This window comes from Myiozetetes cayanensis, unplaced genomic scaffold (genome assembly GCF_022539395.1).
Source record: "Myiozetetes cayanensis isolate MyiCay16 unplaced genomic scaffold, myiCay2020 scf26, whole genome shotgun sequence".
In the NCBI taxonomy this organism is placed as follows: domain Eukaryota; kingdom Metazoa; phylum Chordata; class Aves; order Passeriformes; family Tyrannidae; genus Myiozetetes; species Myiozetetes cayanensis.
In genome coordinates, this window is record NW_026087477.1 from 1,573,926 (window position 1) to 1,598,033 (window position 24,108).

General features: G+C 43.4%; 1 protein-coding gene across 4 annotated transcripts; it reads right to left on the reverse strand.

Annotated features, from left to right (window-relative positions):
- Positions 1–1,561: 1,561 nt before the first annotated feature.
- Positions 1,562–24,023, reverse strand: ALMS1 (ALMS1 centrosome and basal body associated protein). 4 transcript variants are annotated; one of them, XR_007629643.1, is made up of 12 exons: positions 23,882–24,023; positions 22,905–23,030; positions 21,736–21,909; positions 18,374–19,485; positions 13,688–13,802; positions 12,598–12,723; positions 11,760–12,001; positions 10,508–10,691; positions 9,126–9,189; positions 7,935–8,034; positions 2,693–5,109; positions 1,562–2,251 (listed from the first exon to the last, which is right to left on the reverse strand). XR_007629643.1 is itself a non-coding variant. In XM_050321048.1 (11 exons), the coding sequence occupies exons 2-11, from the start codon at positions 22,984–22,986 to the stop codon at positions 5,065–5,067; spliced, it is 2,247 nt and encodes a 748-aa protein (XP_050177005.1). In that variant the 5' UTR covers positions 22,987–23,030; positions 23,882–24,023; the 3' UTR covers positions 2,301–5,064. The 4 variants fall into 4 exon arrangements, 1 of the variants encoding a protein (XP_050177005.1); XR_007629642.1 differs by having other exon boundaries at positions 1,562–2,248; positions 11,760–12,004; XR_007629641.1 differs by having other exon boundaries at positions 11,760–12,004.
- Positions 24,024–24,108: the final 85 nt, after the last annotated feature.

Genomic DNA, 24,108 nt, shown 5'->3' on the forward strand with positions numbered 1-24,108 from the left:
GGGAGGAATTGCTGGCTGTGAGGGTGGGGAGGCCCTGGCACAGGTTGGGCAGAGAAGCTGTGGCTGCCCCTGGATCCCTGGAAGTGTCCAAGGCCAGGCTGGAGCAACCTGGGCTAGTGGAAAGTGTCCCTGACCATGGCAGGGAGTGGCACTGGATGATGCTTAAGGTCCCTTCCAACCCAAACCATCCTGTGCTTCCACGATCTTCTGCCCTTTCTGCACAGCAACAGCTCTCCCTGAAGCTCATGGAAGACCTGGGAAGGTCCCTCCACCTCCAGGAAAGGAGAAAAGCAGCAAAAAAACCCAGTCAATCCAAAAAACAAAGCCCTGGAAGCGTGTGGGGAGAACCTGAGGGCACTGCAGGCTCAGCAGCTCGCAGGGGGTTCGGCACAGCAGCCGTAAATCCACAGCCTGGCACAGAACTGGGAGACATTCCAAGGCAGGACAGGGCTCCCAGCCATCAGGAAACCATCAGGGTCCAGAGGGATGAGGCAGAGTACTGGGAAGGACTTTCCAGGAGGGGTGAGCCAGGGGTGGGACGGAGCAGGAAGAAGGAAAGCCAGGGCAGCCAACAGGCTCTGGCGTGGCCTCACCGTTCCTCCACAGATCGGGACATTTTTCCTCGTTCCTCCCCTTCCCCAACCAGGCAGAAGTTTCTCTGCTTCCCACCAGCCCAGGGAATGTGAGCAGAGCTTGGGATGTGAAGCCCATGGCCCTGCACGGGGCTGGGGCAGCAGCTGGGGGGGGGATCCAGAGCCTACAAAAAAAGCCTTTTTGTGCGGGGGAACAGGCGTCGTTCCCGTGCCTCCAGCCTGGATCACTTGATATCCCTGCTGACAAAAGCCAACAGAAGCTGTGGCACCCGACCAGGACCTGCAGCTGGGTCACAGCCTGGCAGCTGAGCCCAGATTCGGGGATTCCTGCAGCCTGGAGTGAGCCAAGAGCAGCACGTGGGAAGCAGGGGTGGGAATCACTCACAAACCAGGGAATTACAGGCAAGGAGAGGCTCCTGGTATCCGTTTTCAGGGGGCTCCCAGGAGCTCCTCCATAGTCATGAGGGAGGCAGCCAGGACAGGGACACACAGCATGGGAGGGGTGATCCTGGGCACCCACATTTTGGGGCTTCACTGACCCATCAGCTCAAACACCATCACCCTTCACCCATCACGGGACCTTTGCAAAGGACACGCTCAGCTGTGACACAGAATCCCAGAATCAGTGAGGCTGGAAAAGCCCTCGCAGCCCAAGGATCCCCCCTGTGCCCCATCCCCACCTTGTCCCCCAGCCCAGAGCACTGAGTGCCATGGCCAGGCCTGCCTTGGACACCTCCAGGGTGGGGACTCCAAATCTCCCTGGGCAGCCCCTGCCACGGCCTGACCACCCTTTCCAGGGAGAAATTCCTGCTGATGTCCAACTTGCCCCTCCCCTGGCACAGCTGGAGGCCGTTCCCTCTCCTCCTGTCCCTGTTCCCTGGGAGCAGAGCCCAACACCCCCCCGGCTCCCCCCTCCTGTCAGGGAGTTGCAGAGCCAGAAGGTCCCCCCTGAGCCTCCTTTTCTCCTGGCTGAGCCCCCCCAGTTCCCTCAGCTGCTCCTGCTGCTCCAGCCCCTTCCCAGCTCCGTTCCCTTCCCTGGATGCATTGCCCTTCTCTAGTAAAACACTTCTCTGCTGCTCAAAAAAGCTTTTGCCCTGACAGACCCCCAAAAAAGTCTCTTCAGACCAAACTTCACACAATCCCTTCAAATGACAGTTCAATCCACACGTGATGTCACAGGAACTCGAGCTGAGGAGGCCACGGCTGGAGCGTCATCTCCTCCAGATCCAACGGGGAAGTCTCAGGGGGCTCATCCCTGTCCAGAGGAAGGTCAGGGCTGGCTCCTCAGCAGATGACTCATGGAGGCCTGGCTGGGACCAGCAGCCACACAGGGGGATTCATGGAATCCACCGAATCCATCTCAGGTAGGGAAACCACAACTTCAGGAAAACGAGCTGGAGTCTCTCCTACATCACGAAGTTTGAAGCAGCTTCTGATGAAGCAACAGGGCTGCATCCCACATGGGCACAGGGATGAAATTGGACTGGATTTAAAAAATCCCCTTTTTCCCTAGGAAGACCTCTCCCAAGTGTCCTCATCCCCGTGGAATTTGAGCGCCTTCCAGGAGCGCATTAATCACCGCCGCTTCCATTTGTCACGCCGGGGGTCCTTCACCCGCCCTCGGGGGCTCCTCTGACCCGGGGAATTCAGTTTATCTGCTGATGGAGGCAGAGAAATATTAATAAAAGCTTGACTTTCAAACCCTGCCTGTGTGAAAGAGCCGAGCCTTTCCCATTTCCAGCAGTCGGGAAGAATTCCCACCCCGAGCCACCCGATGACTTCACCGTCACCCGGCTCGTAAGTGCAGCAGAAAGGAAACAATATATTAAGATCTGCTTTACTGGATCAAAAGGTTGATCTGGACTAATGAACAGCCAGCCAGGAAGTCATGTCTTCATCAGGGAATGGTTTCAGGAAAAGGGAATTGCAAACCAGGAAAAAAATAAGATGGAATTAAGGGAGATTGGATAAAAAGTCTGTAAAGTCTTTAATTCATCTAATTCTGGATGAGCATGGAAGGGGGTTGGAATTAGATGGTTTTTAAGGTCCCTTCCAGCCCAAATCTTCTGGAATTCTAGAAGAGGAAGTGGTTTCCTCACCTGCAGTTCCACAGGGCAAATCCTTCCTTGCCTCCTCCTCTTCCAAGTCGTCCCGTTGTGTTCTCCTACAATGCCTACAAATTTACCACCAGAATTCCTTCTGGGAAGGGTCCTCCAGCAGCCACCACACTGGACCAGGCCACATCCAGGCAGATGTTTGGTAACATGACTGAATTCTGGGAGGAACTTCCTTTTCCAAGGAAATTGGGCGCTCCAGCTCTATTTTTACATCCTCGTCACAAGAGATTTCCAAGGGATTCTTTCCAGTTACCAGCAATGAGAGAATGTGTCCCAAACATCCACTCAAGCCCCATCAGGGCCTGATATGAGAAGGGTTCTCCATGGAAAGGATTCCAAAAAAAATCCAAACAAACTTGAGTGGTTCTCCATAGGAGGGACTCCAAAAACACCCACCAAAAACCAGAGGACTGACCATGTTTCTCTAAAAGTCTCTCAGGGTGGAATTTCCAGCACAAAAGGGAGAACTCTTGGAAATGGCCATGGAAGAGGAAGTGGAAGGTGCAAAAAATAAAAAGCCTCTTATTTTAAAATCAAGTCTCAAAGCATAAGGTGGATTTTTTAATACCTCTTTTCCAGTTCCTTGTTTGTCCACCCCATCCACCACGTTTCCCACCTCAAGTTCAGGTTGTGGACACACAGCAATCCCTGTGAGGGGAGGCTGCTGATCCAAGAACATTCCTGATTAATTGAGAGTAAAAATCTGCTCCTGCAGGAGTCCAAAAAAAAAAAAAAAAATCAGTTCTGTCCTCACTGAGCTCCCCAAAATTTGCAGAACTTCACTGGATGACTCCACTCTGGAAGCAACACAAGCCAAGCTGAGTTCTTGGAATGAAGTTTGGAGTGTTGGAAGCAGGGACTCCAAACATCAACAGTCTCCTTCCCCCAGAACTGTAAACACTGGCTGCTCTGCATCCAGCACAAGATTTATCCCATGGCAGTGGAATGGGGGTGAGTCAGCTTCACGAGAATCCCTGAGGGAGAAACCGAGGGAGGGATGGACGACAACACTCCCCTCCTCATCAATTTTGGGAGAAGATTTCAGCACCCAAAGGGTGATGAAACCAGCCCTGGCACAGCTGCCCAGGGCAGGGGTGGATCCCCATCCCTGGAGGGGATGTGGCACTTGGGGACAGGGGTGGCCTTGGCAGTGCTGGGAATGCTTGGACTTGACCTCAGAGGGCTTTTCCATCATCAAAGCCCTTCAGCTCCCTTTGGTGTTTCATCATTGCAAAGCTAAAGGCAGAGTTAAGCAGCTGAATGGCCTTAAACGAGTTCAAAGTGAGGGAAGATCTTGTCAGGACTCCCAAGACACCCCAATTTCTCGTCCCAGGGAACAAGTCCATTCCTGTATCAGACACAACCAACAATTCCTTCCCAATATCCCATCTAAATCTTCACTTTTCCAGTTTGAAGCCATTCCCTGTGTCCTGTCCCTCCATGCATTGTCCCCACAGTCCCTCTCCAGCTCTCCTGGAGCCTCTCCAGGCCCTGGAAGGTGCTGGAAGGTCTCTCCAGAGCCTTCCCTCTCCGAGCTGTGCCTCAGTTTCCGCAGAATTGGGCGTTTTCTCAAAACTGCTCCTTGAACTGAGTTACTGAGAACACCTGAGGCAGAGAGAATAGGAAACCACAGCTCACACCCACTTCATTCTCCCTCAGATGTGTTTTTTCCTGTTTATCCACCACACGAGCTCCACAGTGACAAGAAAAACATCACTTAAGATTTTACCACCAAGAACCACAAACCTCTGTATTTTCTCTTTGAAGTGATGCTGGTTGAAGGTGCAACCAGGCAGGACATGACCATCTCATCAGGTGGGGGTGATTCTCCCTGGAAAGCCTTAAAAATTCCCCCCAAAATCCTCAAAAATACCTCTGATTAGACTCTCTCCAGGTTCATCCCCAGACAAGCTGCAACAGTTTACTACAACTCAGGTGCTTTATTCAGGTTTTTTTTTTTGTTGTTATTAAAAACAAGGAAATTTTCTACAAGACAGGAATTCAAAAAATAATAATAAAAAAATCATTGTTCAAACCCCATTGAAAATAAATATAGAAAGCCTCTATTCCAATCAGGGAGCTGTAAATATATTATGAGGCGAGTTTTTCCCAACTATGCTGACTTTGGAAGCGCATCAAACCCCTACAAAAAAAACCCCCATAAAAGCCTGACACTCATCCCAAATCGTTGATTCTTAAACAGGGCAAGATCAGATCAGTACAAAAAGCCACCCAACACCACAAAATCTGAGCTGTAAAAGCATTCCCTGCGTGTTTTGGTTTTTTTTTCCTTCCACGTCACATTCTGCTCCGGGGCTGGAACATCCCAGGGTGGTTTGAAGGGATCATTCCCATCAGTCCCAAGGCACCTTCTTCCCTAAGATGTGGTTGGTGATTTTCTGCAGGGAAAAGAAAGTGAAAGAGATGAGTTTTTGGGGTGATTTTGAAATTCCAAATGCTGAGCAGGACTTTCAAGCCCATCCAGTTCCAACCCCCTGCCATGGAACACCTTCCCCTAGACCAGGATGCTCCAACCTGGGAATTAAAGGCTAATAAAACACTGCAAAATGGGTGTTCATTGACACTTTTTAGGACACCTAAATCAGCCCAGTTGTTTCTCACTCCTTCCCATGAAAAAAAAAAAAGCAGGATAATGCCATGCAGGCTGCTGTGGGAATGGTCAGGAACAAGCCTAAAGATATCAAGGTTAAAAATATCTTGGAATTAGCTGAGAGATTGTTCCCTGAATATCCATGATCATGTCTCCCCTCCACCTGCTGAGCAGAAACTTTTGGGAGTCACCTGTTCCCAAATTTGGGATGTATTCAGGAAAGGACACAGGAGAAGAGCAACATGGACAGTGGAAGGCACAGAAAGTGTTTTCTACAGCAATCAATGGAATAAATTAGGAATCCAACAGGAAGGATGAAGGGGAGATGGAAGTCCTGCACAATCCTGAGCTGCCTGAAAATGTAGGGGAAAAGTTCTTTCCAAACCCTTCCAAAAAAAAAAGGTAATAAAAAAAAAAAGGTAATAAATTTTCAAGGAACAACCCAAACACAGAATACCTGGTGGAGCTGGATGGGCTTTAAGGTCCCTTCCAACCCAAAGCAGGCTGTGATTCCATGATTTTTCCCCTGACATCTCCCATCAGCCCTCAGAGCTCCCAAACCCTCCCAGATCTGTGGTGGAATTGTCTCCCAGCTCCAGAACAAAGTGCTTTTCCCTTTGGGGCAGTGACACCTTGTGGTCCCTTTCTTAAACAAAATAAGTTTCCTCAATGCTAATATTGCTTTTCTTTTTTTTTTTTTAAGGGATAGAGGGAAGCACATAAATCACATTTATGCCCTTTATGGAGGTTTCTCCCATATTCCCTACTTATTAAAAACACAAACTCACTCTGTTTAAAGGAAAAGCCTCAGGTATGGAACGAATTTGTATCTGATAAACTCATAAAATCCATTTTCACTTCACTGAGGTTCAGAGAGTTCTGATTTCTGCCACCATCAGATCAGGAATCTGTCTCCACTCCATAGTTTTCCAAATTTAAGGCCATTCCCTGCCCTGCTCTGACTGGGATGATTTTATGCTCCATTTGAAATTAAAAAGTACAAAAGCAAAGGGATACTGAGGCAGAACATCAGGTGACAGGAATCAAACCAGGAGCCAGCTCTGCTCCAGAGGCAGGACCTGCTGTCCCACATTCCCAGAGAGACCCTCCAGACCACACTTCGGGCACAGTGGATCCCTAAATCCCAAAATCCCCAGATCACACACGTTTGCAGTGTAGCTTTTCCACCAGCTCTTTTCTCCCCCCAGTTCCCTGCCTCATTTTTGGAGTCATTCCACAAAATCTGTGGTTCTTTATCTCATGAATGATCCATGCATGGAATTGATGCTCTCAGCAACACATCAACCACATTCCAAACAAAGCATTCCCTGTATCTGCAGCTCCTCTGCATCAGCAAGGAAAAGTAAAATATTCCAATTATTCACCACAGTGAATCAGCATCTTCCAATCAAAACCACACTGATATCCAAAACTTCTGATCCTATTCCCTCCCTGCTTCCAGCTGACTCTGCTATTCCAAGTCAGTGACTTCCAGCATTCATTGAACTCCTCAAACTTTACTGCACCAGCACCTGGAATTCTCAGACTGCTGGGAAAAAAATATGTCCTGAAAATACCCTGCAAAAATACAGCATCAAATCCGAGCACTTCTGGAGGAGAATCCCCACAATCACACTGGGAAGATGTTCTGGATAACACATTGAGTCACAAGCCCTGACTTTTAAAATCCAACTACTGGCATTCCCAATAAAATTATTATCCCAGCTGTGGCTGGAATAACTAATATTTCAGCTCTGGTTGGACTGACTCAGCCAGGAAAGGGTTGTAATGCTAAAAGTGAAGTAGGTCAGGTTAAAAACCCCAGTGTTTGTACTACAAAGGGTTTGTTGTTCCTCATCTTTTGGGTCCCCAGCACGGGAAGGACATGGAGGTGTTGGGAGTGAGTCCACAGGAGTTCAGATTACAGGGATGGAGCAGCTCTGCTGTGAGGAAACACTGGGAAAATTGGGATTGTTCAGCCTGGAAAAGAGAAGGCTCTGAGGTGACCTAATTGTGGCCTTCCAGGACCTGAAGGAGCGACAAGGAACACAGGGAGAGACTTTGGACAAGGGATGGAGGGACAGGACAAGGGGAATGGGCTTCAGAAGGAGAGAGGGGAACTTTAGGTTGGATATTGGGAGGGAATTCTTCCCTGGGAGGGTGGGAAGGGACTGGAATGGAATTCCCAGAGAAGCTGTGGTTGCCCCTGGATCCCTGGAAGTGTCCAAGGCCAGGTTGGAGCAACCTGGGCTAGGGGAAGGTGTCCCTGCCCATGGCAGGGGGTTGGAATGTTGGAATGAGATGATCTTTAAGGTCCTTCCAACACAAACCATTCCATGATTCCAAGATCAGGTCTTATGAAGAGAAGCGTGAGGCTCATGGATGGTCAGTTTTGGAGATGCCCTTCTCCCAAAGGACAAACGGGGCCCCTCTGCTTATTTTAGGATTTTTCCTAAATTTTACCTCCACTTTGACCCTGATTAAATCCCAGTACAGCCTAACCCCCCCTAAAATTCCCAAACAATACCACAGGATTCCCACTTAGCAAACATTCCTCTGTATTTCTGAGTTCATGGAAGAACATTTTGGAATGTCCCGGAGTGGAACACCCACTGTTTTATAGAGCTGTGCTTTCAGGCGGTACGAGTTGTATTCCAGCCTTCTCTTCTCCTCCTCCCTCTTCTTCCTCACCTCTGGAAGCTGCTCATAGATCCTGAAAAAGAAAAAAAAAATTAAAAAAGCCCTAAATAGTAAATTGGGACTTACTGATATTAAAAAAAAAACAAAAACAAAAACAAAACAACAAAATCATCCTCTGTTTTATGTTCATGTTCTGTTAAAGGCTCCTGGCCAAGCACATCCCCGAAAAATCTATTTGGGGGTTTCCTGGGAAAATGTGGAATACAGAGGTGTGAGACAGGACATTGCCACATCCCATAAAGTCTTTCTCTTACAAGCAGCATCTCCCAAAAGCAATATTTACAAGATTAAAATGACCATGCAGCTGACACGATCACCCAGCTGAAATAGGCAGAGCCTCGATATCTTCCGTACTGAATAATTCCAGGGAATTTTCCTGCCTGGTTGTGCTGATTCCCAGTGATGTGCCCATTCATCCGTGGCAAGATTTTATCACAGGGATAACCTGATTGAGCCTCGTTAGGCAGCTTTTCCAAACTGCAGTGTTTGCAGTAATGTGGTGCTGCTGCTGAACCTTTCCCAAATGTTCTTCTAATCATGGAATCCTGGAATGCTTTGGTTTGGAAGGGACCTTAAAGATTATCAAGTTCCACCCCCTGCCATGGGCAGGGACACCTTCCACTAGCCCAGGGTGCTCCAACCTGGCCTTGGACACTTCCAGGGATCCAGGGGCAGCCACAGCTTCTCTGGGAATTCCATTCCAGTCCCTCCCAGGGAAGAATTCCCTCCCAATAAATATCCAACCGAAATTTCTCCTCTTTCAGTCTGAAGCCATTCCCACTTGTCCAGTCCCTACATTTCCCAAGGAAGGGTTTCTCTCCAGATTCCTTGGAGCCCCTTCACACACTGGAAGGTGCTGGAAGATCTCCCAGAGCCTTCTCCTCTGCAGCTGAACATTCCCAGCATTCCCAGCCCGTATCCATAGGGAAGGTGCTCCAGTCCCTTTAATCAACTTGCTCCAGTAATTTCATGTCCTCCTTACACTGGAGGCACTGGATGGATTATTCCAGCTGGGATCTCACTGATTTCTTTTCACACCCAATTCATCCCCTTTTCCCACCCCAGGGCACTGATCCCCCTGGAATTAAATCCCCTTCAATTTACCTTTTAGACCTCTGGACCATTTCACTCTTTGGAATTGCTCTTCTTTTTTCCCTCCCTGGAAAACCTACATGGAAAATTCCGAGTGAAGGGAACGATGAAAAAGTTCATTGATCACCAAGTCTTTTATAAGTTTTATAAAAGTCCTTATAAAAAACATCCTTTGTTCAAAGTCTTTATAAAAAGCCTTCATAAAAAGCTCTTGATAAAGATTTTTTTCTAAGGGTTTTATAGAGAATGAAGTTAAATAATCGCAGCATTTCTATTAAAAACACACAGAGCAAGTACAATGTGGGAATTCATTAAATTAATGACTCAACAGGAATTATTTAAAATTTAAAACTTGAATTAATGGCTGGAAATTGCATGAAATTTAAAATTTAAAACTGACAATGAATTAATTAAAATTTCATTAAATTAATGAATTATAGTGAATTGGAATTTAAAACTGAATTAATGAATTAAAATTTCATTACACTACTGAATTAAAAATAAAAGCTGAAATGAAAAACTGAATTAAAATTTCATTGAGTTAAAATAAATTCAAAGTTATAATTAAAAACAAATTAAAAACTCTTTAGAGTTCAAATGAATTCAAATTTAGAAATAAAATTGAATTAATGAGTTAAAATGTCATCAAATTAATGAATGAAAATGACTTGAACTTTAAAATTGAAAACTGAAATAACAAATTTAAAATTTGTTAATGAGGTAAAATGAATTGAAATTTAGAATTACAAACTGAATTAATTAAAAATTCATAAGGTTTCAAAATAATTAAAATTTAATTAATTAAAATTGAATTAATGAATTGAAACTAACTGAAATGTAAAGATTGAATGAGTTAAAATTTCATTAAATTAATGAATTGAATTGAGATTTAAAATTATAAACTGAATTAATGAACTTAAAATTCATTAATGAGGTAAAATGAATTCAAATTTAGAATTAAAAACTGAATTAATGAAAAATTAATAAGGCTTCAAAAGAATTAAAATTGAATTAATTAATTAAAACTAATTGAAATGTCAAGTTAAAAAATTAATTAATTGATTTAAAATTCATTAATGAGGTAAAATGAATTGAAATTTAGAATTAAAATTGAATGAATGAATTAAAGTTTCATTTAATTAATGAATTAAAATGAATTGGAATTGAAAGTTAAAAATTGAATCTGTTAAAAATTTCATTGAATTAATGAATTAAAATTTAAAATTAAAACCCGAATTGATGAACTTAAAATTCATCAACGAGGTAAAATGAATTCAAAATTTAGAATTAAAAACCGAAGGAACGAATTAAAATCTCATTAAACGAATGAAAATGAACAAAAAATTAAAATTAAAACCGGAATTAATGAGTTAAATGAAGGAATTGAAAGGTACCTCTGTCGGCCAGCAGGTGAGTGGAACTCCTGCAGCCCTTTCTCTTCCCGAGGGAATTCCCAAGCTCTTCCCGCTGGGATTGCAGCCCCCTCTGGATCCTCCTCTCCTCCATCACCAGCTTGAGGTGCTTCACTCGCTCCCCGGAGCGGGAGATGAAATCGGGGCGATGAACGGCCAGAGCCTCCTGAGGGGGGACAAAACACGGCCCAGGGTGCCCAAAGGGTCCCAAATATCCACCAGAATTCCAAAGCATGGGAAAAAAACCCCCGTCGTAATAGTTGGTGTGACGTGGAAAAACTTGCGGCCTTTATGACCCCCCAAATCTTGGTTAATAATTTGGTGACAAACAGAAAATTCAGTGGCCAGAGAGAAAAGAAATGTAAAATAAGAGTAAAATAGGAATAAAAAGGGGGAAGGGATAAGGGGGGAGGGAAAAGAAAGTAAAACTAAACTAAACTAAAAAAACCCATTATGTAGCCCACAGGATTATTTCTGCATGGAAACAAATCATGACTCCATGTAGTGCCAGATCCATTTCTGCTGGTTCCTGAGGCTGAATTATTTAAGCCCTAAAATAGCAGATATTTCAAATATTGGGGAAGTGTATTGGGGCAAGTCAGACTGGCAGAAGCAAAAAGGATGGATTTGTGATGTTTCCAATGATTACAAAGGTCACGGAATCATGGAATAGCCTGGGTTGGAAGGGACCACAAGGATCATCCAGTCCAACTCCTGGCCCTGCCCAGACACCCCAACAATCCCACCCTGTGCCCCAGAGGATCATCCCAACCCTCCTGGAGCTCTGGCAGCCTTGGGGCTGTGCCCACTGCCCTGGGGAGCCTGGGCAGTGCCAACCACCCTCTGGGGGAAGAACCTTGTCCTGAGATCCAACCTGAGCCTGCCCTGGCACAGCTCCAGCCATTCCCTGGGGGCTGTCCCTGGGCACCAGAGATAAGAAGTCAGTGTTGGCCTCTCCCTCCCCTCCTGAGGGAGCTGCAGACACCACGAGGGGAGATAAAACCAAGGAACAAAAAGTGTTTCCCCAAGGTTCAGCACAACCCTTGAAACAACCCACAGCCCATTCCCTGGAAGTGCCCAAGGCCAGGCTGGAGCACCCTGGGCTAGTGGAAGGTGTCCCTGCCCACAGCAGGGGTGGAACTGGATAATCTTTAAGGTCCCCTTTCAACCCAAACCATTCCAAGATTCTAAATCCATGGAGATCTCAGCAGTCCCAGAGTGGAGGGTCCCTCACCTGCAGCGTGAGCTTCACAAAGGGCAGCACAGGCCCCTTCCCAGCCCCTCTGTCCAGAGCTGCTGCTGGAGCCTCGTGGTGCTGCTGCCCTTCCCAGTTCTTCTCTCGGAGCGGTTCCCTCCAGGGCTTGGTGCTGCTCCAGGGCTCGAACCAGGACGGCCCAGGGCCAGAAACGGCACTGGAATGGTTTTCTTTCCTAGATTCAGATTTCGAGCCTTCTCCTTGGACAAACCACGAAGTCCCTGCTGAAAGAGCACGGGAGAGAATGAAGAGTGGGAGACAAACGTGTGCCATGTCCATTCCCTTCCATGGGCCTTTTCCTGAAGGAATCCCAGAGTAAGCACTGACTTGTGGATTATTGTATATACAAAATATAAAGTATCTTTTTTTTTTAAATTTAAAAATATTTTTGGCAGTGGTTTTGTCTAAATTTTCTTTATTAAATATATATTATAAATATATATATATAAATATTTTTGGCAGCGGTTTTGTGTCAAATTTCTGGATTAAATCAGAGTAAGAACTGACTTACTGAGTATTGTATACATTTTATATACAATATATATGGTATAATTTTTAATTTTTAAACATTTTTGGCAGCAGTTTTGTCTACATTTTCTTTATTAAATACATATTGTAAATATACAAATATATAAATAAATATACAGGCATATAAATATTTTTGGCAGTGGTTTTGTCTAAAATTTCTTTATTAAATCTGTATTATAAATATATACATATATAAAAATAAATATAAATATATAAAAATATTTTTGCATTGGTTTTCTATAAATTTTATTAAATATAAATATATATATAAAAATACCCCCCAAATTACCATGGACACGATGCCAGCATTCCCGAGGGATGCTCTGGGATGGCTGGACGGATCTTGGCGTTGGAAAAGTCAATCCAACATCTCGGGTGTTTCTCTTGGTTGCACTGTTGACAATCTCCAAGTCTCCTGGAATTGCAAACAAAGTAGGAATTTCTTATTCCAAGAGCAGCTGGAATTGCCACACGAAGCGCTGGGGGTGACCCTTAATTTTAATTAGAAGTTGAAGAATCATTTGATTCCCCCTCCACCTTAAAAAGTAAAAATGTTTTTTTTTTTTTTTAAACTTTTATTTATTATTCCCACTTCCAAATCAAGGAGAGTTTCCAGTGACTCAGGATTGTCACAGGGTGATAATCAGAGCCAAATTAAAGTGGTGTAACCCAAACACACAAAGCAAAATATACATTTATATGGGGCAGTGGGAATTAAACCTGAACAAACTGTGGGCCAGGAAAACACTTTTCTGATTCAATCCAAATCATGGTCCACAAAAATACTTTTCTGATTGAATCACAGGGGGAAAAAAAGCAGTAAAAAATAAATAATTGATACATCTGATGAATAAAACAAGGCCATTCCTCAGTGTGATGATGGGGAGTTGGGGTGTAAATGAAAGCAACGAAGAAACTGATAATTAACACCAAAAAAAAACCCACACCCACCCCCAAAAGCAGAATTGCACCGGGCCAGGGTCAGCTTTAAATAGAATTTACCATCCCAAATATTACCAGGAAGAACATGGAACACTGAAATAGCACATGCCTGCAAAATACATTCTGGGAGCAACAGATGTCTGGAGGAAAAAAAAAAAAACAATGTACAAAAAAAGACAGTTGGTTCACCTTTGCTGCTGAAAGCGGCTCAAAAACTGAGGTGGAGGAGTTGAAAAGTGAGAAAATTGGTTATTAAAGCAGAGCAAGGATGGAAATTGAACCTTTATTTTAAATTGGCACATTTAAGCCTTTCTCTAATGGTGAATTTCGAAGGGTGCTGCTTTGTACAGACCCATCACCAGAAACACCTGGATTTTGGAGAGGGGTTTCCAAAGCCACGAAGGGCAGGAGGAAAAGCCTGGAATTCAGGCACTCACCCGCCTGGATCCCTTTGTTCAGCATCCGTGTCCGTCTCTTGGTGCTGAGGGCACAGCTGGGACCCCAAGAGGTGCTGCTGGCACAGGTGGAATCTGAGGAAAAGGTGATGGTGCTCTAAGGAAAACAAGAGGAAAGAGAGCAGAAATTCCTGAAATTCCCAGCAAAATGATCAGAAAGCGGGTTTTAAACAGCAAAAAAAGTGATGGTCGTAATTTTTTTTCCCTGGTTGTGGCCTGATCCTGTTGTTATTTAGGTGTTGTTATTTAGGGTCTCCTACTGCTGTGCCAGCCTTGGATTCATCCTCATTCATCCTCCAAGGCACTTCCAGCATCCCAACTTTTAGGGAAAAGCACGTTATTTGTGCGGGGAAGAGCCCACCTGGGATCAGATTCTGAGTGCTGAGATCCTCCAGCTCATATGGGATGTTCAGCCTGGAGAAGAGAAGGCTCCAGGGAAATCTTCCAGGGCCTGAAGGGGCTCCAGGAGAGCTGGAGAGGGACTGGGGACAAGGCATGGAGGGACAGGACACAGGGAATGGTTTCATAGTGGAAAAGGGGAGATTTAGACGGGATATTGGGAAGGAATTGCTGGCTGGGAGGGTGGGCAGGCCCTGGCTCAGGTTGGGCAGAGAAGCTGTGGCTGCCCCTGGATCCCTGGAAGTGTCCAAGGCCAGGTTGGAGCAACCTGGGCTGGTGGAAGGTGTCCCTGCCCATGGCAGGGGGTGGAACTGGATGATCTTTAAGGTCCCTTCCAAGCCAAACCATTCCAGGATTCCATGTCCAAAGTCAACAGGACAAGAGACGAACAAAACCCCTTTGCTGTGGCCAAATCACTTGCTGCACTTCCACAGAATATTCCTGCTTTGGAAAGAGGGGGAATAAACACCTGGATTGAATCCTGTATCCATGTCCTCTCCAACCAAAGGCCTTTCAAGACTGCCAGGTTTTCCAGAGGGACAAACTGCCTTGGAAGATCCAAGTGGAGGTCTGTAAATTCCCAATGAATCCCAGTTTTGGACCATTGGCACCAAACCCTTTCAAAACACGGGAAGTTCCACCACCCCAAGTTGTCCAGGTGGGGAAAATCAAACCCAATAAATCCCTGGAATGAGCAGGGCTGAGGTAAAATAGGGATTTCACACCTTCAAACACCAGGGAAAGCTGAGGGGGGAAACCAGCACAACACAGATAAAATAAATTAATTTTAAATATTAAAGCCATTTAAAAAGCAGGAATTTAAGGCCCAACCCTTTTGGTCTGTAAATCCTTTTTAATTATGGCACTGAATTTTTCCCCCACTTGATCCCATTCAGATCCTAGGAGTAATTCCTGATTCCATGGAAATGAGCAGAGACTTCTTTATCCCCTTTTTGTTGGAGTTTTGCTGTCAGCACTTCGATGCTAAACATCATTTTATTGCAATATTAAAAAGAGGCAAATTTTACTTTCATAAACCTGTTGGTTTTCTTTTTTAATTTCATAAATTTTTACTCCTACAAATCTGAGATTCTTTTAATTTCATGACTTTTATTCCTATTAAATTAGGGATTTTTAAAAATTTCATACATTTTTACTCCTATAAATCCAGGTGGGTTTTTTTATTTAATAACTTTTTATTCCTATTAAATTAGGGATTTTTAAAAATTTCATACATTTTTACTCCTATAAATCTAGGTGGTTTTTTTTATTTAATAAATTTTTACTCCTATAAACCCATTATTTTTTAATTCCATAACTTTTTACTCCAATAAACCTGTTTTTTTAACTTAATTTCATAAAATTTTATTCTTATTAAATCAGGGATTTTTTTAAAATTTCGTAAATTTTTACTCTTGTAAATCCAGGATTTTTTTAATTGCATAAATTTTTACTCCTGCAGATCTGGGATCTTTTTAATTTCATGAATTTTTACTGGTATTAAGTTGGGGATTTTTTAAAATCTCATTAATTTTTACTCTTATAAACCTTGATTTTTTTAAATTTCATAAATATTCACTCCTATTTAATTGCAGATTTTTTTAAATTTCATAAATATTTACTCCTATAAATCTGGGATTGTTTTTTAATGTCACCAATTTTTACTCCTATAAACCCATGGGGATTTTTTTAAATTCCCTAAATTTTTACTCCTATAAACCTGTTATTTTTTAAATTCCATAATGTTTTACTCCTATAACCCTGGGATTTTTTTTAATTTCATAAATTTCTACAGTGACAAACCTGGGATTTTTTTAAATTTCATTAATTTTTATTCCCATTAAATCGGTGCTTGTTTTAAATTTCATAAATTTCTACTCTTACAAATCTGTGATCTTTGTAATTTCATAAATTTTTACTCTCATAAACACAGATTTTTATAAAATCTCCTAAATTTTTCCTCCTATAAATCTGTGGGATTTTAAATTCCACAAAACAATCCCAGCTCTAGGAGAGGCACCGGCCACGTGCCTTGAATACACATTATTTCTTTTAAAAAATAAACCCCAAATCCAATATTTTCTCAGAATAAAAAAAAAAAGAAATTAAAAAAAAGGGAGACCAAAAAAATCCCAAATATCCCATTTCCCGCAGCCCTTAAATCCTGAATATTGCCACGAATATTCCCGCTGGGAGGAGAATATTCCATGATTTCAGCACAACCTTTAGCTCTGGACCTGCTACCAGATGGCAGATTCAGAGGGAACAGAAACTGGGAGAGAGAAAAACCTTCTGGGTTATAAATAAAAAAAAGCAAAGCTGACAATGAGCTGTCAAAAACCCAAAAAAACCCCAAAAAACTCAGCTCCAAAATGCAGCAATTCCCTGAAAAACTCCTGCAGGAATTTCTCTGGGAGCAGGGAAAGGTTCTCTGCCTCCAAAACACAAAGATTTGATGCTAAAAATATGAATAAAATTCGATTTTTTTTTTTCCTAGCCAAGCAGCAGAGAAGTGAAAAAATTTGAATTTTAAATTGAAGTTGCTGGGTTTCCATCTATTTTCTCTCCCTCCTTATTTTTTCTTATTTTTTCTTATATCTTCTCTCACTCCTGGGCCATGTGTGTCTTTATGGGGATTTTTTTAAACTAATTTTACATCAGAAGATTTAAAAAATCTGAGTTTCTAAAGCCTTGTAGGGGTCAATGCCTTTAATGAGTATTAATTCAATTTATTTCCTTCCAGGTGATTTTACCAGGAAAAAGATCAGATTTAGGTGTAAGGTCCAAACAGACCTTGAAATATTCATTTTATGAATGGAATGGGGAATGAAATAATAAAAAATAATTACAACCAGGCCAGAAATGTTGGATAATTTAATTGGTGGATGCTCAGTGTGAATGGTCTTAAGGTTGCAAATTTTAGGATATTTTTATTTTGCCTTTAAAGAAATGTCATTAAGTAAAAATAATAATTAAGGCAGTTTTATTTTACCTTTAGATAAATGTCATATAAATATTCATTCAAAGATTTTGAAACCATTTTTCACCTTGAAAAATTGTTTCTCTCCCAGGGTTTAAGTATTTGCATTATTTTTTATTTCTTTTCATTCCTAATTACTTTCAAATCATTTTCATCATTTACCACCCAGACTTTGAGCTTTTATTCTTATTTTATCTCCATAAAAATAGAATAAATAATTTCAATTCAAGCTACTAATAATGATGACAGAACCACTTTCTTCTGGTAACAGAAAAAAACACAAAGAAATATTTCCATATTTCTCATTTGTTCCTGAACTTTTTAGTATTAAAGGATATTATAGAACCCCAAAACTCCGTAATTTTTACACCAAATCCCTGTCAAATCCCTCTTTAAGGGTATTTTCCTTCCTCCTCCAAAGGGCAACAGCCAAATTCGATGAAGGAATTACTTTCTCTCCTTTAAAATTCCAGTTTTCACCTGGAATTCTCAGGTTTTAAATAAGTCTAAAACTAATTAAACTGAAGCAGTTTAGCACCAACACTCAGCCAGACCAAACAATCCCCAACATTCCAAATAATCCCCCCAAATTCCAAACAATTCCAGCGCTTAAACTGGACAAACAGCAGGAAAATTCCAATCATAACTGTATTTATCCTTGCCCAGAGATATTTAGGGAACAATATCCAGTCAAATCCACACCAGCAATCCCTGGGATTGCTAAACCAGGAAGCAGATCCAGGATCAGGAAGTGGATTATCGGGATGCAGATCCCAGGATCAGGAAGCAGATTCCCAAGATCAAAAAGCAGATTCCCAAGATCAAAAAGCAGATTCCCAAGATCAAAAAGCAGATCCAGGATCAAAAAGCAGATATCAGGATCAGGAAGCAGATCCAGGATCAAGAAGTAGATAGCAGAATCAGAAAGCAGATCCCAGGATCAGAAAGCAGATTCCCAGGATCAGAAAGCAGATTCCCAGGATCAGAAAGCAGATTACCAGGATCAGGAAGCAGATTACCAGGATCTTGCTTCCCATGGGAAATAAAGGAAGAGAGAAAAAAGCCAAGAAAAAGCAAGGGAAAACCCCCACAATTGGTGTTTTAAGATATTTTGCTTTTCCCGATTCCTGGAAAAGCAAAGACATTCGTTGGAGCTCCTCGGACGAGAAGCAGCTTCCCACATAAACAACACTCTCTGGGAATTTTGACACGATTCCCAAACAAACTCAGCCCAGGGTTTCAAAGCTCCTGTGAGGACGATTTAGAACCGACTTTCCCCGGGCCCATACCTGGATCTGCCTCCTCCTCCCGCTCCTCTCAGCTCCGACCTTCGGATATTCCGCGCCCGCCGCTTCGCCGCTTCCCTCGTCCCACTGTTCCGAGCGGCTCTTCTGGTGGCTGATGGTGGAGTAGAGCCGGGAAAGCCTCGGAGACAGCCGGACCCTGTGGTGGCCGAAGGCCCTGAGCAGCCTGGCGGTGTCGATGGTGGACAGGGAGCTGCTCCTCCCGCTCGTGGTGTCCGGCTCCGTGGCCGTGTCCCACTCGGAGGCGCTGGTGCCGTGCTCTCCGCTCAGCCTGGTCTCCCAGGAGTTGTCGCTGGGAGATTGCAGGGGGTGCTGCTCCCCAGGGATTTGGGTGCTGTGGTGAGTCGTTGTCTCTTCTCCCCGTTTCTCCCCGAGCTCCCCCAGGCTGGGGTTGTCCCGCGCTCTTTGCCCAACTCGCGTCGCCGTCGGCTCCGCGCCGCTCCCGGACGTGCTGTTCTCTCCCAATCCTGTTTTTGTCCGCTCCCTTCCCTCGGTTTTCCTTTCAGGAACGTTGCTCCCAGCTTTTGCTGGGATCAGGGTGTGTTGGATGGGGTTCTGCAGGACCCTGGCCAGCCGATCCAGGCGTTCCACCAGCGACAGCTCCCCGGTACTCCTCAAATCGTGGTGCTGGTGCCTCCTCTGCCTCTCCAGGAACTTCACCCAGAGCTCATCCAAGCTCCCACTGGAGTGGGTTCTCTGCCTTGGTTGTTTCTCCATGTTCTCCTCAAGGAGAGTTGTTTGGCTCCGTGGCAGAGGAGGATTCCCAGCTGCTCCTTGTTCTGCTTCTCTCCTGTGCTGACGTCGCTCCATCCCTGCTGTCTCATTCCCAACATCCTCATTTTTACTCTCATCTGCTTCTGCAGTGAGTGGAAAGAACTCCTTTTTCCCACTTTTCCTGTGACGGGCAGAGAACACCCGTTGATGCCGGTGTGGTTTTTTCCAGGCACCGCCGGAGGAAGGCGGAGCAATTCCCAGTCCGGAACTGTCCTCGGAGAACTCGCTGCTGTCACACGTGGGCATGGGGTGGTGGAGGTAGAACCGTGTGGATTTGAAGGTGGAATGAGTGGTTTTTACAGGTTTGGAATGATCTCTGTGCTCTGTAAAACAAACAAACAAACAAACAAAAAACCCCACTTGAATTCTTTGTTTCTTTGCAAAGAATCACATGGAAAACATCAAGTCCTAAATGGGATGATTTTCATCCTAAAACTTTCCAGTGGCTTCAAAGGATTAAAAGTAGGATCACTGAACCATTCCTGAAGTGCAATGAACTTGGAAATGAAGTTGCAGCATTATTAAAAGCACATAAATGATATTTTTTTATCATTTTCAACCAGGGGTAGAATATAGAGCAGAATGCAGAATATTCAACAAGAGAGTATTACATCCAAGAGGATCTGAAGGAGGAATCTCATCACACCTCAGGAAATTTCCCTGTCCAACATTTTAAATGGGTTTATTTAGAATCTAAATGGGTTTATGCAGAATCATGGAATGGGTTGGGTTGGAAGGGACCTTAAAGACCATCTTAATTCCAACCCCCTGCCATGGGCAGGGACATCTCCCACCAGCCCAGGTTGCTCCAACCTGGCCTTGGACACTTCCAGGGATCCAGGGGAAGCCACACCTTCTCTGGGAATCCATGGAGCACACATGGTATTATCCTCCAAAATAAAGACATTTTTAATACAATACAAAAAAAAAAAATCAAGTTTAAAACTGTGCTTTATGTTCGTTGTATAATGGAGTGAATTATAAAATCCCTTCCCTTCCAACAGAGCGTTGGGTGCAACGTCAAGATCGCGGCCAACGTCACCATTCCCAATCCCCCCAGCTCTGGAATTGCTGGAATTTGTTTTCCCATACAAGGTCAGTGTTTATGTACTTGTGTAAGAGCTTCTTCCCCCACATCCTCCTGACAAATGAGCTCAGGCTTGGGAATACCAGGCAGAATTCTGCTATTCCTGGACTTCTTCAAAAGTTCCCAACCCAATGGAAGGAATGTAAACAGGCAAAAAATAAAAAGAAGTTTATACTGAGAAACTTTATTTAAAAAAAAAACCAAAAAACAACACATAACTTGCATCATTTTAAGCTCTAGACAAGCTCTGTGGGTAGAGGTAATCTTTTATTAGACCATCTAAAAATATAGTTGGAGAAGTCAGGGAAGATTTAAGACATTCAAAGTCTTTTGAGGACCTGTTTTAAGTTCCAACTGCACTGGTTGGTTTAATTAAATGTTATTTCTCCTGACAGTTCTTTTCTTACCTGGGCTTTTAGACCATCAAATAATAAAAAATATAAAATTTTTTTTTAATAATTAAAATGTAGAAAATAACATTATTTCATTTTATAGGAGCACTTTTGTCCTCCTTTCATTTTTCTCCAGGTTATTGGTGCTGCAGCCTTACTGGAAATTTTCTGCTGCAAATAAAAATTATCCTTGGAAATACCAAAATCCCCCCATCGTGAAAAGGAAAAGAACTAAAAACCCCTCCCCGAAGAGAAGAATTAGAATGATCAAAGTCATTAAAGAATTCAAATCAAAATGCTGTGCCAGGCAATAAACAGCTTCCCTGAGGAATTAAAGAGCTGCTTCGAGGAATCACTCAGCAATTCTCTGTCCAGGAATAAAAATCCTCATCCCTGCTCAGATTCCAGGAATTTTATCAGCCGCTCAAAAACGAGGTTTAGGACAAAAAGAGTGTCCAGGAGGACTAATTTTAGCTGTTGTCATGAGATAAATGTGTCCAACCCACCAGTCAGCTCAGCCTAATTTCATTTTGCCAGCATTCCCAACAAATAAAGTGGTCACTACGGGGGAAAATCCTGACCTTCATCCCTCGGGAATATCATGCAACAGGGAAGGATGGAAGGATGGAAGAGAGAGCAGCAAACCCAGTTAAAATTCAGGCAAACACCAACGTGACAGAGATTGTTGACGTGACATCACAAGGCATCAGATGTTTGTGGGCAGGAGCACAACCCCCATCCCAACACCAAGTCATCATCCCTCTCTTTGTTTACCAGGGAATTCCTGGCATTTTCTACACAGGCTCCAGTAAGCCCTGGAGACACTGGAATGCTGACAAATACCGATGGCCAAGTATTTCATGGAATTATGGGATGGGTTGGGTTGGAAGGGACCTTAAAGTTCCATCCAGTTCCACCTCCCACTAGCCCAGGTTGCTCCAACCTGGCCTTGGACACTTCCAGGGATGGAAAGTCCACAATCCCTCTGAGCAACCTGTATTTTGGGAATCAGGGGGAAGCAGAAAAATGAGGAAGAGAAACCATCTTGTGGATGAAAAGCAGATGTGGAATTCAACCCACACTTCATAAAGTACCTGCAGAATCTTCCAGGGGGATCCTTTGCTCCTCAGCCCAGGCCAGCTTAGGCTTGGCCCTCTTACTGTGGTATCCTTCTTTTTGCTGGAGAGCTGCACTTCCTGGAGGATTCTCATCCCTCAGACCAGGCAAGTGGGGCACAAACCTTGGAGGAGGAGGAGCATCATTTGACCCTGCAGAGAAAGAGCAAAAATGATGAGGGAAAAACAGGAAGCTGGACAAACAGAGACAGAAATTCCACAACTAACCAACGATCCTGATCCCTGGAAGTGTCCAAGGCCAGGCTGCAGCAACCTGGGCTAGTGAAGTGTCTCTACCCATGGCAGGGGGGGAACTAGGTGATCTTTAAGGTCCCTTCCAACCCAAACCATTCCATGATTCCATGATTTTATCACTGTCTCATAATGTTAGAAACCTCAAACTGCCCTCCCCTGGCTCCTCATCCTTGTCAATCCCAGCAGGTGGGATTTACTCCCCTCAATTCCTCCAGCTCCCAAGCTGAGAGCCCTGAGTGCAGCAGGGAGGTGGAAAAAACAAGCTTTATTTTTTTAATCCTGCCCTTCACTTTCCCAGAACCTTCCACGGCTTCATTTGCATGTGGCATTTTTATATCTGGCATCGTCATTTGTGCAAAACAACAGATTTGCATCGCATTTGTTTCTCTCCTTTTGGACGTGTTTCACCAGATAAACTTGAAAAAAGATGAAGAGCAGAGACACCTTTAACCATCCCAATCCCAATTTGTGGCTGGAATGTTGGCTCAACCTACTGCCTCGGCCTCCAGCTGTCAGGAATCCAGGAACTGGACATCTCCGAGATTAACTCTGAATATTATCTGGATCGAGTAACTTTGAGTGTTTAAAAAGCTCTGAGTGAAAACAACCTGCAAATAAAAGCTGCAATGCCCAAGTGATCCGTCCTTCACAGGAGAACTGGCAGGGATAGGGAGGAATCCAAACTGAGCAGGAATTCCCAGGGGGAAATAAAGAATTATCGAGTTAAAATATTAAGCTTTGTGGTTTTTTTTTTTCCACTGCCAGGATGGAGCAATAACAACCCTTTCATCCAAGGGATGGGAATCAAAGCAGTCAGGAATTGTGCCCTTTGGGGTTATATCCATGGGTTACAGACACATTTTGCACCTGGAAAATCCAAGAGAAATAAGTACCTGAGTGAGAGCTCCCACCACTGGTTTCTGACTCAACTGGAGACATTTTGGCTCCTCCTTTTAGGAAGGGAACATAATACATCCCAGTGCTTCCAGAAGGTTTGTATGGCACCAGTAAAGGCTGAGCTGGGGGGAGAAATCACAACTATTATTTGATTTAATTATCTAATTAATCGAATTATTTACTACCCACCCACAGGTAGGTAGGTTGGTCATCACTAACCTCGAAAAAAACCAGCTTTCTTACCTGCTCAGTATTAAATTTGTGACTTAAAAAAATAATCTCCTGTACCCACACAGCTCCCAGCTGATCCATGTTTAAAGAAATAAATTTAAAGGAGCATAGATTTGGCTCTCAAGTCAATAAAACCAATTTGATGATCTAACAGAGACCCAACAAGAAACATCACTGGTGTGGAAAACCACTGAGCAACGTCCCTCTGTCCACAGGGATTAAAAACCCTGCATGTTTTTCTATTTTATTCATTTTTTATTAAAATTACTCTAATTGTTCTATTATTTTTCTATTTTTTATTAAAAGCAGGACTGTGCAGATTTTCCTCTTTATTTTTTTGTATTATCTTGACTAGAGAGTAAACCAGTAATTCGATTTCTCTCTTGATAAACTCCAAGCAGTGATTCAAATCAAATTATCTCCACACAAATGTCAGAGAATTTAATCACCACATCAGATTTAATTAAAAAATTGAAGTTACAGGACACACCAAACTCAGTTCTAGATAAACCTGATCTGAATCACAACTTTATCCATATAAATCCCTTCCCACAAGACTGAAAACCCCAAGTTTAAGGATTGGGTTTTTTCCCCCTGTATGAGCAACTTTATATATTCAGAATTACTCAAAAACGTTACTTCCAGCAAAAAAATGCCTTTATTTTTGGTTTTTAATGCTTAAAAATGTCTTGAATTTGAGTAGATTAAGCTATATATATATAAAAGACGAGAATTTGCTCACCAGGCTGCCTTGGGAAGGGGGAAATCTCGAAATGGGATGAAGTTGTAACGTTGGGAAGTTCAGGGGGTTTCTGGGCAGCACCTTCATCCTCCTGGGAATGAACGTGAATTTCTGCGGAAAAGGTGGTTTTTCCAGGACCTTCTGTGGTGATCTGAGTGGCAGCCTCCGAAGTCCTTCTCCCAGGTTTTGCAGGAAGCACAGAGCTGGAGATATTCCTGGGAACAAAC